Here is a 16885-nt window from a genome sequence, read left to right as displayed (position 1 = left end):
TGCGTGGAGCCCTAGTCACGTCAGCCATCTTGCCGTCGCGATCTCTTGTTCACAAGCACCAGGATCTTAAGCTACAACTTAAGCTTAGATCGAGTCTCCAACCTGAGGCTCTGATACCAATTCAGATCTCTTAGAAACACAAAGAGTTATAAGAACAACTTTTCTTATTAGCTTTAGAAACTACTCAAAACTAAAGCTCTCAATATGTTTCACTTAGATCATATGGAACACCTCTCCATTAGACCTATATTTATATGAAAGACAATTCCCTTTAACATGTGGGATATGGAAAACACAAACCTAACCTAAATAGAAACTTCCTTTTCCTATTTCTAGGTTTCCTTATTGTGTTTATCTTAATATATTAAACATCTAATAATATGTTAAGTTTCCACAAGCTTGGAATTATCCAACAATAATATCTGATATATTTTGGGTAAAAAATATACTATTCTATGTATTTCGGCAAAGCTTTTCTTGTTCAAATCATCCAAATTATTCTGACCCAAATTTAAAAAGCAAAAGAAAAGCAAAAACAAGTTTTATTTAGATTTGAGTTGTTTATCTAAATCCAAATAATTTGACAAAGAAAAAAAAGATCTAAACCAAAATTCATTTATATTATACTCAACTGTATACTATAATAACATATCTATTTTACTAAAAGAGGAATATTATATAGAAATTATCTTAGACTTAGCCTGACTTCGGATCACACTCTTCGGTATTTATGTTCAAAATAGATTTTCTATAAAATACTTAGCCAAGCCTAATATATATATAAAGTAAAGAGAATTTTAAAAACCCATATCAATATATCATTTTATCGTCTAGTTTTATCATAAGTATATGTTTGAAATGCTTTAGGTATTTATCTTATTATCTGCAGTTTAGTTATTATTACATAACAAAGACCATACGTTTTGGTTATGTTAGAAAACACTTAGTTCGGTACATGGTGTGAACGCATTTACCTGGTGAGGAACACACATGCGTTTAAGTTGTATAGTGGAATGTTCTTCAGAAGCCAATGAGTGCAGTAGGTAAATTCGTTTAAGTTGTATAGTGGAATGTTCTTCAGAAGCCGATCGTGAAAATTTTCGATCCTTATAAGAAATTGATAGTAATATACGTTTCGCGCAGTAGGTAAAAACCTAATAGTGTAATAAATTTGATAGATAAAATAATATATAATCGGGATCTACGCACTGGCAAACCTTGATTATACGTATAGATAACAGTTATATATTCGGGGAGTATTTTATAGTTAATAAAATATAAATAACACCTGAAATTTTAAAATTCAAGGCTAATATATATACATATATTCTAATTTTTTATTTCGATCCGACACTAATAGTATTTATGACGATTTCCTAGTTATACGGCTGTATTCGAGGATTGAGAATATGAGTGTCATCATTTCTGTAGAGTTTTTTAGCTTATATATTCTTAAAATAGTTACATGTTTCATGTTTGTATGTGTTTCGAAAAAAAGGTTACGTGTTTATATATATATATATATATATATATGAGTAGATTTACAAAATTAGAACAGAGCTCCAAATTTTACGGTAATTAGTTTCTTAATCTCAATTTGTTTAATTAGATTTTCTAACTGATCTGCAAACGAAGATAATATATATAACGAAATTCGAGATCTAACCGTGATTATCATGATAGTAATTGGGTAAGATAATTAATTCATTTGAAAATGTTAAACAGCGTATTAGTTGGTTTTATAGTTGTCTATATGTATGAATAAGCTGTATCTTAATAGCATATAAATGAAGTGGAAAATGTATGTACATATATGTCAAAGATCCATGTGGTATTTAATATTTTAAATTTCCCAAGTGTGTCCTATACATATTAAATAAAAAGTGTCCTATACATATTAAATAAAAAAACCTCAGCATACGCCCTAAAGGCTAAAGCTTAAAAATGATATAAGGGTGGTCCTATACAAACCTCTCATGAACTGATCTCTTCATCATTCTTCTTCTTCCCGTTAAATTCTCCCTCCCAATAAAACTTCAAGATCTTGTGTACTTATTATTGACATCCAAACAAGTTCTTGATCTAAATTGCGAAGTTTGATTAGCTCACAATTAATAAGTAGAGTTAATCATATCATTGGTCGGATTCGAGCTTGTGCATATACATATATATGTATATGTATGAGGAGGAAAGGAACAATATTGTTAATAATCAAGAAGAACTGAGATTGGAGATGGCCTTTCCACAGCATGGATTCATGTTTCAGCAACTCCATGAAGAAAATGCTCATCACTTACCTTCCCCTACCTCTCTCCCTTCTTGCCCTCCTCACCTCTTCTACGGTAAGTATATGTAATTTATACACACACATGCCACATGTATATAATTGTGTAAGAAGGGTTAAAACCTTACCAAATTATGATTTTAAAAGTTTAGACCCTTTATTTGAAGAAAAAAAAAGAATTTTAGACCCTTTTATGAATGCTTCATTACTACGAAATTCACATAATTACAAACCCGGTGAAAGAAAACTTGGTACATACACACATGACGTATATAATAGAGTAGAAAGGGTAGTTTTTTTTACCAAATTATGATTTTAAAAGTCTTAAACCCTTTTATGAATGCCTCATCACTGCCGAATTCTCATAATTGCATGAGATTAGTTTGGATCTCGACCTTAATTGGTAAATTTTGTTGTCTTTGTTTTGGTGTAGGAGGAGGAGGAGACTACATGATGAACAGATCAATGTCCTTTACGGGAGTATCAGATCACCATCATCTAACTCAGAAAAGCCCGACCACGACGAACATGAATGATCATGACCAGTTGGGCGAGGAGGACAACCTTTCAGATGATGGGTCCCATATGATGTTGGGAGAGAAGAAGAAGAGGCTGAATTTAGAGCAAGTTAGGGCATTAGAGAAGAGCTTCGAGCTAGGGAACAAGCTGGAGCCAGAGAGGAAGATGCAGCTTGCTAAGGCTTTAGGATTGCAGCCTAGGCAGATTGCTATATGGTTTCAGAACAGGAGAGCTAGGTGGAAGACAAAGCAGCTCGAGAGAGACTATGATTCTCTCAAGAAACAGTTCGATGTTTTGAAGTCGGACAATGATTCTCTTCTAGCCCACAACAAGAAACTCCACGCTGAGGTATTATACATACACACAACTAATTATACTAGCATTTCATCACGTTATTTCTAAAAGCTAACTATTTTCGATTAAACTGTTATGAATGTTTTTTAACAACCAACTAACCAATGAATTACATAATTAGATTATTCGGGGTCTATGGTGGAATAATTATGCGTCTTCATAGGTTTTAGAATTGTAATTATGAATTATTATTAATATGCATCAAGCATATACAGAAGGTGAACAAAATAGCATATAGGAGAGGAAATCTCCATGGATTAACAGTTTAACACGTAGTTAGGGATCTTGAATAACTTTAGATAATATAAATAGAAAAATGCAATTAGATTTGTGACAGGCTCTTGATCCAATGCAAAGATGTTTGTCAAAAGACATTAGTTAATTATACAATATTTTATTATAAAAAAGATTCTTATGTGCCTACATTTCAAACTAATAAAATTTCCATGTGCTTGCGCGTAGTTGACATTTACGATTAAGTATTTTTATTTGAAAAATCAGTGAACTATAAGTATTTTTTATTTAGCAAATTAATAAATTTTATGTGATAATAAATTTCTCCACTAACTTTGGTTTACATGTGATTGGTACACAAACAGTTAGTGGCCTTGAAGAAACAAGACCGTAAAGAACCATCAAAGATCAAGAGAGAATTAGCAGAAGCTTCATGGAGCAACAATGAAGGCACAGATAATAATAATAATAATAATTCAGATATAAATCATGTGAACATGATCAAAGATCTTTTCCCTTCTTCTGTCCGATCCGCGACTACGACCACGACCTCGTCACATATTGATCATCAGATGGTTCAAGATCAAGGATTTTGCAATATGTTCAATGGTATTGATGAGACGACGTCAGCTGGTTATTGGGCATGGTCTGACCAGCAGCAGCAACATCAGAGTCATCATCAGTTCAATTGAGTATATTGTCCAAGAAGATCATCGATCATAATCCTGATCAACAGCATCATCATACTCATCTGATATCATTGTCATCAAAAGAAAATTTCGTAGATTTTTTAATTGAGTTTTTTTTTTTATTATTTGGTACTGTTTGAATCGTTTTTTTCTGTTTGTTATGGGTTTGTAGAAAATTGGTGTATAGGGAATATTCAACAATTTTAATAGAATGATATTTTCTTGTTACGTTTCATTTGAATAATTTTTTTAAAAAAATTCACAGTATTTTTTAGAAAGAAATTTTTATTTTAATTATTTTGCTAGGTTGGAACACAATGCTAAAAAGAAAATAACAAAAAATATGATAGATTTCAGATGCAGGTTTGTTAAAAAAAATTGATAAAAAGTCAGATGCATGTGCCTCGAGCGGGTTTCCAGCTCTGTCATTGATACAACATGAGCCATGAAATATATATTATCGGTTATTTTCCATTTAGCTACCTTTTAATTTATTTGATGTAAACGTGTGCTCGTGTGGTCTTTTCATCAGATATATACAAGTACTGGCACTGCATAAAGCTAACAAAATTTTTTGATCTTCATTCATCGTCTCATAGCTATCATAATATTTTCATTAATCAAGTAAATTATAATATTTTCATTAGTTAAGTACAAGATTGGCTTGAACTTATATTTTTCTAGTTACAATATTCTTTCCGCTGCTTTCCCCGCCCCCTTTCTTTACAGTGTTTGTAAATTGCAAATTTGAAAGAGGAAGTCATAACGAATTATTATCTCATTAGAATTTTAATGCACTAGACCTAATATTCAATCCATCAAAAGTACAATTTACTTTTCATTCAATCACAGTTTAGTACCTTTTGTTATTTTCGTAGCTGATTCGGTTTGATTTGTTTTATAAACATATGATTTTGAGCTGAAAGTGAAAGTTATTGCCATTCAAATGTTTACGTAAACTACTATTGGAAAAACTGGATTTTGGTAAAGACCCATGCACCATCAATCAGTTCTTTGTTTATTCAAATGCTTTTTTCTATAAAAAAAACACATTTCTTAAATTTTGATGGATTGTCGTAAAAAAGTCAGTTTATTATAGCTTAATATTTTCAGTCCAGAGGTTATATTTCTTGTTTTTCAATATATATCCCTTGACAGTACTATAAGTTATATTACAAGACCAAAAATGGAACATGTAATATGTAAGTTATTATTAACTATTATAGATAATAATGATAGTGGTAACTGGTAGATAAGGAAGATAACTGGAAGCACACATTCCAAAGACGAAGAAGAACAGTCCAAAAGGAGAACAGATTTGAGACAGTGTTTAGGAGAATCGTTCACTCATCTAGCCAGCTTTTCGGATCTTTGGATGCTTTTGAATTTAAGTATTAATAAACTTTAACTTCTAAAAGGTACGTATATTCTGTTATTACACAAGAAAACAAATAGGGTACCAAATATTTATCTTCTTTGTGGGCTCTCCATGTGACCTCACTGCCACCACCACTTCTCTTCCCACAGAGACTGAAACTTGCGATTGTGAAAGTTTTAATTTAGCCGAATCATCCAAATTATATAGTATACATACATTTACGTTTAAATTTCACAGTGTTGGTATGACGCAGTGTCCATTTAATTAGTCTGATAAATCTTTGAGCGAAACTTCTCACCAAATAATCTGAAATGGATTGTTTGTGTGAAATGAAAGTCACTGAAATATTCTAAATTGTCAGATCCTAAAATCATTGGCCAACAGCACTAATCTATTCAGATACTGTTGGATGTGTGTACGTGCTTACATACGTAATTTATGGAATATATATAGCTAGATGAGAGCAAGCGAGATCATGGGGGTCGTCATATGATTTATTTGGTTGTATTAAGAAATTTTGGCGAAGTGCACATGTTTCTGTTGATGGCTAATGGATATGTCAACTCCTAAGTTCTCTGTTTTCTATCATTTGATTCAGTAAACACCGACATTAAGGAATAGATTTGACCCGCAGTAATCGCATTTTAATGTATCAACTAGATTTGGACCCGCATAACCGTGTGGATATTAATTTTCATGTTTATATATATTTTACATAATTAGAATATATTTTTTAAATTACTTATATATTTAAATGTTTATATATAGTTATTTTAAATATAACAATTTGATAGTTTTCATATTGTAAATTAATCGATTATTTCAAATCATCACATATATTTAATATTTTTTTATTATATATACTTTAAAATTATTTTTTATTCAATTGTTATGATCATGATCCGTAATTCAAAACGCTAGATTTCTTTTATCAATATTTTTTATGTTTATTCATTTAAGATAATAACTATATATATATATATATATATATAAGTTTAAGATAAATTAATTTATACATGAATTATCTAATTTACTAATGTTAACCCGTTCTACCAACATATTATATTTCTAGCATAAATTTTTAATGTTTTTGAAAATAAAATATATTAATTTATCAGTTTAAAATAATTTTATCATATTTAGTTAAATAAAATGTTTTATTTTAAAATGATAGATATAACTATAAAATAGTAAAATTTGATATAATTTTTTTCATTTTATAAAAGATAACTGAGTATATATATATATTAATGTATAATAACTTTAATTTCATTACTAATTACAAAATTAATGAAAATATTTATATACAATTTTTTATAATTAAGATATTACTATAATGTTTTTCAACACATTTGTTAAGAAAATTAAATATATATATATATATATATATATATATTAAATTAAAAGATATCAATTATATTATGATTTAAGTAGTTAAAAGATTATATATTAGCATTAAGGAAATACATTTCATAAAAAATTTAAATGATGATCCAAATAAAAATATCACACATGAATCAAAGTGAGTTTGTTAATCAATCCGGGTTTTCAGTAGTCGATGTTATATTAGGAATGATATATTATTAATCCATATTATTAGTAATAAATGAATGATAATTGATTTCTAGTGAGGGTTCATCTTTGAAAAAATCACACATAAATCAAAGTTATGAGTTCTGTTTTAATATATAAGATGTATCGTAAGAGTTAGTCCATAATGTGTAATATTAATATTTCATTCTTACCACCATTTTACGACAAAATCTTATGAACAATTCTGACATACCCATTAAGGACATAATTGAAGAAAAAAAAAGCATGTTCGAAATTATTGTGTAATTTTGTTTTAGGTGTATATTAACTGTATTGGAACAATTATTATCTTTTTTATAACAATATAACTAAACTATCTTATATGCCTTACCGGTTCAGAGAACCAAGCCGGAGACATAGAACAAAGCAGTAGGGGAACACATACCATCTCATTCCAGCTTGTCCGTCACTAAATTTTGAGCCTTCGAAATATGTCGGATCTTGAAGGAAAGAAAAAAAAGGTTACAGGAACAATTATTATCTTTGCTAGTGAAATCTGCTTAATAATAACGTGTGTGTATTTTTAACTTTTAATGCAAAAATTGATGGGCAATGAATCGTTCTCAAGGGATTCTATACATTATACTATACATGTCATCGATATCGTTAAATTTGGTGCATCAAGAACTCCTCCTTATACAATTTGATTATATTGCTCATAAGGTTTTATTACCAAAAAAGGCAGGAATACTAATTATATTTATTATCTGTTTTAATCGCAACTAGATTATGATCCGCTTTTAAGCGGGAAATATTTTTTAACAAAATACCAATAGATTTTAATGTTTTTATAAGTAATGTTTTAAATTTTTATTTTAGTGTATTTGAAAACTATATAATTATATTATATCTATCTTGTTAAAACTCAAGTACAAAATTGGAGTGTTTGGAGACTTGAATAGAACTATTAAAAAAATTAGAGTGTTTGGAAACAAAGATTGCAGTCTTTTAAAAAAAAATATTTTTGTTTGAAAACAAGGATAGTATTAAAAAAAAAAGTAATGGGCTTATGTTTTTTAAAAAAATTGAAAGTTATCTAGGCCACTTTTAGAATATACCAAAATGGGTCAATCTAATTGCCTAAATTTTTTTTTTCTAAACTAACCATAAAACAAAATTTAAACTTTATATACATATTTCAAATCAAAATAATAATTCAAATTTGATTTATATCAAAAATTGATTCAAAAATATACATATATTCAAAAATGGATTTTTACTAAACTATTTCAATAACCATTATAAAAAAATATTGTCAATATATATAAGAAAAATATAATACAAAGCCCAATTTGAAATACCAACTCAAATTATGGTTTTTATATTTCATATTAAGTTTTAAAAATATAATATATGTAATTATTTATATGATGGTATGTATAAAATACTATTAATTATATGATTACTTATATGATGGTACATATAAAATACGATTAATTATATGATGATAAAATACGATATATAATAATGACTAGGGATGGACTTTTGGGTACCCATACGGGTTTGGTTCTGATCGGTTTGTATTTCGGGTTTTCGGGGTCAAAGATTTCAGCCTTATTAGAATGTTTCTAAATTTTGGTTTGAGTTCGATTTGGATCTTTGCGGGTTTGGTTTGGGTTTGGATAACTAATTTAAATTATTTTTAAAGTCTTAAATCATTATATATTTTAAATTTCTCAAAATGTATAAATAAAATAATATATTACATATAAATTTGAATAACATATGTCATAATACTTAAGCTTAACATATCAATTGGCTTGATTTAAAATTTTAGATACAGAATTAATAATTATTTTAAGTATTTTTGGTGATTTGGGTATACTTTAACTATTTCAGATATTTACTTTTGACTATCTATATATATTTTCAAATATTTAAACTAATTTAAAAGTATCATTTTTGATGTTTTATATACGTTAAATTTAAAAATAATTAATATATATAAGTATATAAATCTATTTTTAGATAAATTCGGATACCCAAATACTTCGGTTCGGATCAGATTCGGTTCTCTAAATAACAAAGTTTTGAATAATTAGAATATTTAATCAATTTATGTTCGGGTTTGGTACTATATTTTTGGATCGGTATCGGTTATGTTCCTCGGATTCATTTTTCCAAATCCTAATAATTGCATGAAAAACAAATATTAACATATTTTTCAAAATATACACCCGCGCACCTGCGCGGGTCAAAATCTAGTTTATATTAAATAGGAAAATTATCTAAAATATTACTTATTTTTTTAATTATTTCCACCTGTTATATTGCGAATTTTTAGTAAAATATCTGTAATTTGTTTCATTAAATTTGTGATATACACCGATTTGATAAACTTTTAATTATAAAACTTATTTGATGTTAATTTATTGACTCTAACATTTTATTTGTATGAAACTATTTGATGTTAATTAATTAAATGATTTTTTGTAGTAAATAAAGCCGCAAAAATAGTTATACTTATTTTCAGCTTTTACAAATTATTTGAGTGGTTTTAATTCAAATAATTTAAAAAGATAAATAAAAAGTTATTAAAAGGTAGGATCTAATGTTTTATATTGTTTGGGCATAAGATTAGTTTTTGTGTTGTTTGTAAACACATTTAGTAGTGTATAATATTATTTTCCATAATTATAAGAGTGTATTTAACTATATAATAGAAGGTGTATTTCATTAAAAAATTTACAAAAAAGTTGGGTCCGTGAGAATGATTATATTTTAATAAGAGAGATTTGATTATTAAAATGACAAAAACTAGGGTATACGAGAAAGTCCATTCCCTCGAGCAACATATAAACATGTTCTACTCAATGTTTTTAAAACTGGATAGAAGCTGAATTGGATAACTATCTGGATCACGATTCAACCGAATCAAACTTAGTTGAATAACCTGATTCAATATTCTTTTAATACATAAATTTAAAAGTAATAATAATAAATATGATATATAAATTAAATATAAATAAATATCTAATGTAAAACATTATAAGTATACACTAGACTTTTGTTCATATAATTAGTTTATTAAATTTCTTTATAGATTGAATGGTTTTTAAATTTAAGATCTAATCCGGCTATGTAAGTGATTCATGGTCGAAGCTGGTCCATTCATCGGGTCGGTCCGATTTTAAAAGAACTGGTTCTGCTCATAATTTGTTTTGTACAATAATACAACATCGTCAGTATTTTCATGAAAATTCCTTAAAATCATTGATAAAATTTAGTCAAAAGTGTAGTATGTTTTCTTTTAATGTCAATATTCAAATTGTTTGGGGTTAAGTAACTAACCATTTTGTCCGGGAAATGGAGAGACATGAGCATCCCAATTTATGAATTTGCCCATAAGATTTTCTTTCTTGAACTCATACAACACAATAAAGCTATAACTCAATAAATTAATAAACACTATAAATCAATATGGTCTCAATGATGTAAAACATAATATAACTCGATAAAAGAACAATACCTTTTAAAAAAGATAATATATGATCCCATTAAAATCATAAACTTATAGTTACTATATATAATGTTTTATAAAAGCATACACAAAGTATTTTGTTACTATTTTTTTCAAAATAAACTCTATCTATAAATCTATTTTTCATTTTATCGAATTACATATAAGAGTGCATTTGAATTCTGTTATTCCCTCCGTTTCACTTCTGTTGCACTCTTCCCGCTGCATGGTACAGTATGAACTGAGAGGTCAAAGCATGCCACTGCCAGCGATCTTGGATCACTTGATCATTTGATATCAAAGCATGCTTATTTTTGATTCAAAATGAGTGTCGTTTTGTAATTTTAATGCAAAATTTATTGACTTAAAATTCTAATATATTTTTCTATTGGTTGAAATGTGGTTAGGTTTATTGGTAATGATGTTTTTATTTAGTAAAAATACAAAATTAAATATTTTTTTAATCTATGTGTCAAAGTCTAAATCGACAATTAAAATGAACGAATGGAGTATATGATGTCAATATATATAAATATATCAGATAGTCTAAAAAAAATATCGGGAAATGATACATTCCTGTTATTTCTCTAAATAAAGATATTTTGAAAATATAAATATAAAAATGAAATTCATTTAATAAATTATTATTGTGCCAATTTTATTAATCTATAGAGTTTTTACTGTCTTCTTCTTTTTCTTATCATCATCTGTATCATCATCCGTATCATCATCAGTATCATCATCGGTATGATCATCATCTGTATCAGTTTCACTATCGGTATCTTCACCCTTCTTCTTATGGCCATGTTGATCACCAGTGACCTGTTGTCCTGCTTGCACGTTATGTGTACTCTTATGATCAAGTGTAGTTGCTGTCTTACTGCTCTCCTGATGTTGCAATGTCGTTTCCGTGTTAAGTGCAAATGAGAAACTCACCACGACTCCTAATGTAACCAATAAAACCAAACATAACAAAACAGAAACTCTCGCCATGCTGAAGAAAAAACAAGAAGTAAATTATAAGTAATATGAGTTAAGATGGAATATGAGTGAAGATGGAATATCTGGTGAGTATTTATAGGTTTACTGGTTTTGATAAAACAAGACGAAAATAGGAAACTCTGACGAATTTGTGATTTGTAGAGAAGTTAGGAGATAAAACTGGATCATGTTTTCAAAGTTTTCGTTTTCAATCACACCCTTTTTACGTGCATCACATACTTATTTCACGTTTTGGTTACATGTCAAAGAATTCTCACCAAGGCGCATTTCAGGCCCACTAAGGTTGAGTTGACCTAGCAGATCTGTCCAAAATCAAAAGTTAGAAGATATGCACCCCATTAATTGTACACATTAAGGTTGAGTTGATCTATCCATTAATTTTTTTAACACATGTAAACATCAATTGTTCATTTAATTATCATCTTCTGATACAATACTGTAACAACTAACACCTAACTGAAAAAAAAAATCACCCCAAAAATTAAACGAGGTCCGAGGTCGTTCTTATACAAATACTAGCTTTTCTCGTCCTTGTTAACGAAAGTAGCCGTAGAAGACGAAGAAGAAGGATGATTGAACACAGATAATGGAGGAAGTTGCGAAGATGGTTGACCCAAAGATGCACCCATTTGATTGTTTGTTATTATGTTGGACGTCAGTAAGCTGCTGAAATAGCCTCCACATCCTTTGTTATTATTTGTAGCGGCGGTTGGTTGAATGCTATTGCTAATAGAAGGCCGTGGACCAGCGATCTGTTGCTCCCCGTTGGATCCGACCATAGATGAGATCGCAGCTGCGACCACTGAATGGAAACTTGGGTCAGAAGTAAGCACTTTCGTTAGGGTTTCGGTTAAGGACTGGCTATTTTGGGCTGTTTTTCCTAGGTTAGACCCTCCAAACTGGACGTTGTTATAAGGATATGGAGTGTAAGAAGAACTAGAAGAAAAATTTAGGTTTGTGGATGGGAATCTTTGGAAAGAGTTGGAGATTTTGTTGAAGTTTAAAGAAGGTAATGACGAAGAAGAAGAGTGTTGTGGTGCCGTGAGGTCTAGAGTGACGGTGGGATGTAATGGAGAATGAAGGGTGGGTGCATAGAAGGATTTGCTGTTGTTGATGAACCTTGAACTGTCGTAGAGGTTGTTTCCGATCATTTTGGCGGCTGATGAGGAGGAGGAACCGGAGAGGAGCATGGAGGCGGCGGCTGAAGTAGTTGAGGCCATGGTGGTGGCTGAGAGAGGAAGAGGATGGCTATGTGTTCCTTCATAGGTTGTGATTAGTATGGACATGTCATCTGCACATCTTTGGACCTAAAACATCCAATAGTTTAAGTCAAATAGTATAAGACAAACAGTTTGATAACATAACGCAGATATAAATAACTATAGCCATAGGAATGTTCACATTTAAAATAGAGTCATAAATATGGAATATATATATGCTAACTAAAATTAAAACCATGCAAAACAAGATATAAACGATATGTACCTGTTTTCTAACGGGACATCCAGGTGCAACCGTGCAGCGATAATATGCTCGTGGACATGGATTTCCTTTTGCAATCTTTTGACCATATTTTCTCCATTGACAACCATCATTCATCTATATAGCATATATAAAAAAAACTAGTCCTAATCAGTGGTCGCATATTAATAATAATCAAATTGTTCTACAATGATCGAAGTTAGAGATCAATTAGAATCTACAAAGGCGTACCGTTGGAGTGTCACATCTCGCTCTAACACAAACTCTAGCTCTCTTTACATTATTTTGCTGACCGGCCTCTCCATCAGCATCGCCACCAGAGGCCAGTGGTGACGGAGAGCTTCTCTTCCCCGTAACTTTACTTGCTTCTTCCAAGCTATCCACGATAGATAAACTCTTGTTTGGTTCACGGTCGTTGCCGTTATTGAATCCTAAGGTCAAACCAGCCTTGGTCAGCTCTTCGTCAGAGTTGACTTCTTTGGTGATTGCGTCGGCTTTCTCCTCCTTTTTCGAGGTGTTATCACTCGGTGAAGAACTTCTTCTCCCGAGAGAAAACGACACAAGCTCACCTTCTTGATCTAAAGAACTCAAATCTGTCCGAAGATCAACTACGCTTTGATGAGTAGGGTTGTTTGAAGGTTCATGTTGAATTACGTCGAATAATCTGAGTTTGAGAGATTTATAATCACTCTCAATTCGTTCTAGCATCCCTTTAAGCTTCTCGTTCTCTTGCTTCACCTCGCTCATCTCGGCCTTGGCAGATTCAAGTTCTTGATGGTCGCCGTCACCCTAAGATCATTGATTATTAAAAAAAAAGATTAATTCCAATCTAAATAAACTGTTACAAGAATTTATTTGTTGCATAAATCATGGCGACCCATACTAATTGTTAACGAATTATTCAATCCTATACCGAAAATGATCTTTAGATGACTTATGTAATCTTACTCCATTAAAATGAACGGTAAATATTTGAGTTCTATTTATTTTTAATTAGGATAAGCATAGCAATTATAAGATGATACAAGAATTACATAAAAGCGTACAACAAGCTCTCAAATTTAGATGCTTTCCACATACATATAGAACTTGATTATTTTGCACACAAGGTTGGTATTCAATTACCTTAATAGCTTCATGTATTTTAGCAGATCCATGATCTTTAACCGTAAGAAGAGAATCTGAAGTGGGTAATTTCAGAAGAACCTCCATTTTTAGATTTATAAGAAGATCTTTGTCTTCTCCTTCTTATTCTTCTTTGAAATTTGTTTTTCTTTTGGTGTCTGCTTTTTTCTTCACATACTTAATCAAACCCTTTATTTATAGCCATTTGTGGCTTTGTGCAGTTTCTTTGAGGGGATCCAAAGCGTCAACTCTTCAACATGATCAATTTTTAATTGAATTTTTATTGAATTCCTTGGACTTTCTCCTCCAATCATATCTGTGTTATTTATCTTAAACTAACTAGCTAAACAGAAGTAAATTATTTCCTGACTTAATTTGATATTGATAATAATACCACTTCTCCGTTTTAATAGGGACGATAAAAAAATATTACAACTAGAACAATGAAACCAGAATTTAAAATTTAGTAGACTTTTGTGATAAATTTCTTTGTTTTGTATGTTTTAACATTGCAAAAATAAAAACATGAATACAAATAAATGAGTGCCATATGATTTATAATGCATTTTCTTGCGTTGCAAGTGTAAGATTAATAAACAATGAATAACTTCAAAATGAAAATTTTGTTAATTTCACATTATAACTTCCTTTTTAATAATTGAACCAATAAGTGTGGATAAAAGTCTACACACATCGTGCTTATTTAGTTAGAGTATTATTAAAATTCCCAAATGAAATAAATTAAATTTATATATAAGTGTACTGCGTCAAATAGAAATTGTGTAATGTGAACGCTCGAAGGGGGATCATGTCCTTGAAGCTTCATGGAAGAAGACTTCTTCTGTCTCTTCGCCTCACATCACATGAGCATTCGTCAACTATTTAAATCGTATATTATTTGTTTAATTAGTGTGTATATTATTACCCCTCCCCCTACAACAATATAATACAAATATGTACAAGGTGTTATACATTCATAGACGTACCACCATAGTGTGCGTACATAAATCATATTTCTGGTGGTGAATCGACTTTGTTACATAGTAACATATAGTTCTTCAGCTTTTATGTTCTCACGTTCTAGAGGCAAAAAAAAAGCATTGCGTCCCCTAGCTGAACTAAAAAAAAGCAGTGGCACACACATCACCACCTAAGAACCTCAAGCTTTTGGGCTCTCTCTCCAGTGGAGACTGACTCTTGGACCTGGAAATCTATCTTAAAGTTGTGTCCCCTAGCTGAACTCTTCATACGGTGCAACTTGGGAAATGGCGCAGCATCAAGCTTCTGGTATGATTCATGGCTGTCTACAGGTCCTATTATCAAACTCATCGGTGAAAGCGGCCCACACCATCTCAGAGTTCCACCTAACGCCTCTGTATCGGAAGTCTGCTCGACCGTAGGCTGGAACCTTCGCTCCCCAAGATCTGACGCAGAGGTAACACTACATACTCATCTTACTGTGATTGATTTACCTAGTCTGAGCACTATAGAGGATGAGTATGTTTGGGTAGCAAATGGGATCGAGTCAAGAGAGTTCAATTCTGCAAGGACTTGGGATATCATCAGACCGAGAGCCACTAAGAAAGATTGGTCATCTACGGTTTGGTTTAAGGGTTGCGTGCCAAAGCAAGCTTTCAACCTATGGACTGCACAGCTGGATAGATTGCCAACACGAACAAGACTTGCTAGCTGGGGTGTAACACAGCAGACTTCGTGTCCAGTCTGCCTGTTTGGGGAGGAAACAAGGGATCATATACTGCTATACTGCGGTTATGCGGCAGAACTGTGGAGATGCGTGATGGCCAGACTGAAACAAATTCACACAGGCTTCACTGAATGGGCTGAGCTACTTTCTTGGATAAGAAGCGACACCACATCAGCTCCTTCTCTCTTGAGGAAGGTTGCCACTCACTCTACGATCTACAACATTTGGAGGCAACGGAACAACCAGCTACACAATCAGATCCTCATCCCAGCGAGTACCGTCTTCAGGCTGATCGACAGAGACATCCGCAACATCCTCTTAGGAAGAAGATCAAAAAAGAACTTCAGGCCACTCTTGGCAAAATGGCTGATGTAATCAAATTCTCTTAGGAGAATTCTTTTGTAATGTTTCCTTGTTTTATTTTTTTGCCTGGAAAACATTATCGTAGGACTTTCAAACTCTTGTAGGATCCTTTATTCATTTATATGATATTAACATTCGTAGCAAAAAAAAAAGCATTGCATTGTTTTCTTTTGGTAAAAAGCATTTCATTTTGTAGTTTTCTCTCACTTGGCGTTTCGAACATTTTATTCTGTATTTTTTTACAAATTGCAAGTTTTTCTATAACCCGGGAATAATCCAGGTTTTTCAATCCGATTAATCTTCCCAAAACAAATGTAGCTATTGAATAGCCCATTTCAAATGAGTCTAAAATATAAATTTATTTTGAATAATTAAACAAAAATTGGTGAAATTTTCACATTTGGAAAAGATAATCATTGACCTAGACCGACAAAGTAACTGCTGTTCAAATTTCGATTCCGTATAAGATTAACAATCTTAGCTAAAATCAAGACGTCAACAATAGAAAAAAAAAACCTTCTGCTGTAAAAGTGTCAGGTTCGAGTTTCAACAGCTACATGAAAAGATTAAACAACCAATTATCATTTCTGACCTAAAAAAACTATGAACTTCAGCCGTAACAAAATAATAATAGAAAAAACCTACAAGAAACAAGGTTTATATCAATAATTAAAGAAACAAATCTCAGTGTCAAATC

The 16885-nt window shown here is 30.9% G+C and overlaps 3 protein-coding genes across 3 annotated transcripts; 2 read left to right on the top strand and 1 right to left on the bottom strand.

The window, feature by feature from the left end:
* Nucleotides 1-487: 487 nt before the first annotated feature.
* LOC103850970 (homeobox-leucine zipper protein HAT7) lies at nucleotides 488-4315 on the top strand. The gene is made up of 3 exons (XM_009127785.2): nucleotides 488-2342; nucleotides 2718-3151; nucleotides 3757-4315. The coding sequence occupies exons 1-3, from the start codon at nucleotides 2171-2173 to the stop codon at nucleotides 4081-4083; spliced, it is 933 nt and encodes a 310-aa protein (XP_009126033.1). The 5' UTR covers nucleotides 488-2170; the 3' UTR covers nucleotides 4084-4315.
* A 6710-nt stretch (nucleotides 4316-11025) lies between these two features.
* Nucleotides 11026-15243, bottom strand: LOC103850969 (probable WRKY transcription factor 72). The gene is made up of 4 exons (XM_009127784.2): nucleotides 14121-15243; nucleotides 13227-13784; nucleotides 12999-13112; nucleotides 11026-12820 (listed from the first exon to the last, which is right to left on the bottom strand). Exons 1-4 carry the CDS (start codon nucleotides 14205-14207, stop codon nucleotides 12029-12031), a joined length of 1551 nt encoding a protein of 516 aa, XP_009126032.1. The 5' UTR covers nucleotides 14208-15243; the 3' UTR covers nucleotides 11026-12028.
* A 142-nt stretch (nucleotides 15244-15385) lies between these two features.
* Nucleotides 15386-16200, top strand: LOC103851239. The gene is made up of 2 exons (XM_009128083.2): nucleotides 15386-15504; nucleotides 15597-16200. Exons 1-2 carry the CDS (start codon nucleotides 15386-15388, stop codon nucleotides 16198-16200), a joined length of 723 nt encoding a protein of 240 aa, XP_009126331.2.
* Nucleotides 16201-16885: the final 685 nt, after the last annotated feature.

This window comes from Brassica rapa, chromosome A02 (assembly GCF_000309985.2).
Source record: "Brassica rapa cultivar Chiifu-401-42 chromosome A02, CAAS_Brap_v3.01, whole genome shotgun sequence".
Taxonomy (NCBI): domain Eukaryota; kingdom Viridiplantae; phylum Streptophyta; class Magnoliopsida; order Brassicales; family Brassicaceae; genus Brassica; species Brassica rapa.
Note: the sequence above shows the minus strand (reverse complement) of the source record. Positions and strands in the feature narration are given on the sequence as shown.

Excerpts from the sequence above, each read along its gene's own strand:
- LOC103850970 (XM_009127785.2), top strand. The coding sequence starts at position 2,171 with ATGTATATGTATGAGGAGGAAAGGAACAATATTGTTAATAATCAAGAA. Across the intron at positions 2,343-2,717 it reads CCCTCCTCACCTCTTCTACG|GAGGAGGAGGAGACTACATG; the intron begins GTAAGTATATGT and ends GTTTTGGTGTAG. Across the intron at positions 3,152-3,756 it reads ACAAGAAACTCCACGCTGAG|TTAGTGGCCTTGAAGAAACA; the intron begins GTATTATACATA and ends GTACACAAACAG.
- LOC103851239 (XM_009128083.2), top strand. The coding sequence starts at position 15,386 with ATGGCGCAGCATCAAGCTTCTGGTATGATTCATGGCTGTCTACAGGTC. Across the intron at positions 15,505-15,596 it reads CTAACGCCTCTGTATCGGAA|TCTGAGCACTATAGAGGATG; the intron begins GTCTGCTCGACC and ends TGATTTACCTAG.
- LOC103850969 (XM_009127784.2), bottom strand. The coding sequence starts at position 14,207 with ATGGAGGTTCTTCTGAAATTACCCACTTCAGATTCTCTTCTTACGGTT. Across the intron at positions 13,785-14,120 it reads AAATACATGAAGCTATTAAG|GGTGACGGCGACCATCAAGA; the intron begins GTAATTGAATAC and ends CAATGATCTTAG. Across the intron at positions 13,113-13,226 it reads CGAGATGTGACACTCCAACG|ATGAATGATGGTTGTCAATG; the intron begins GTACGCCTTTGT and ends TATGCTATATAG.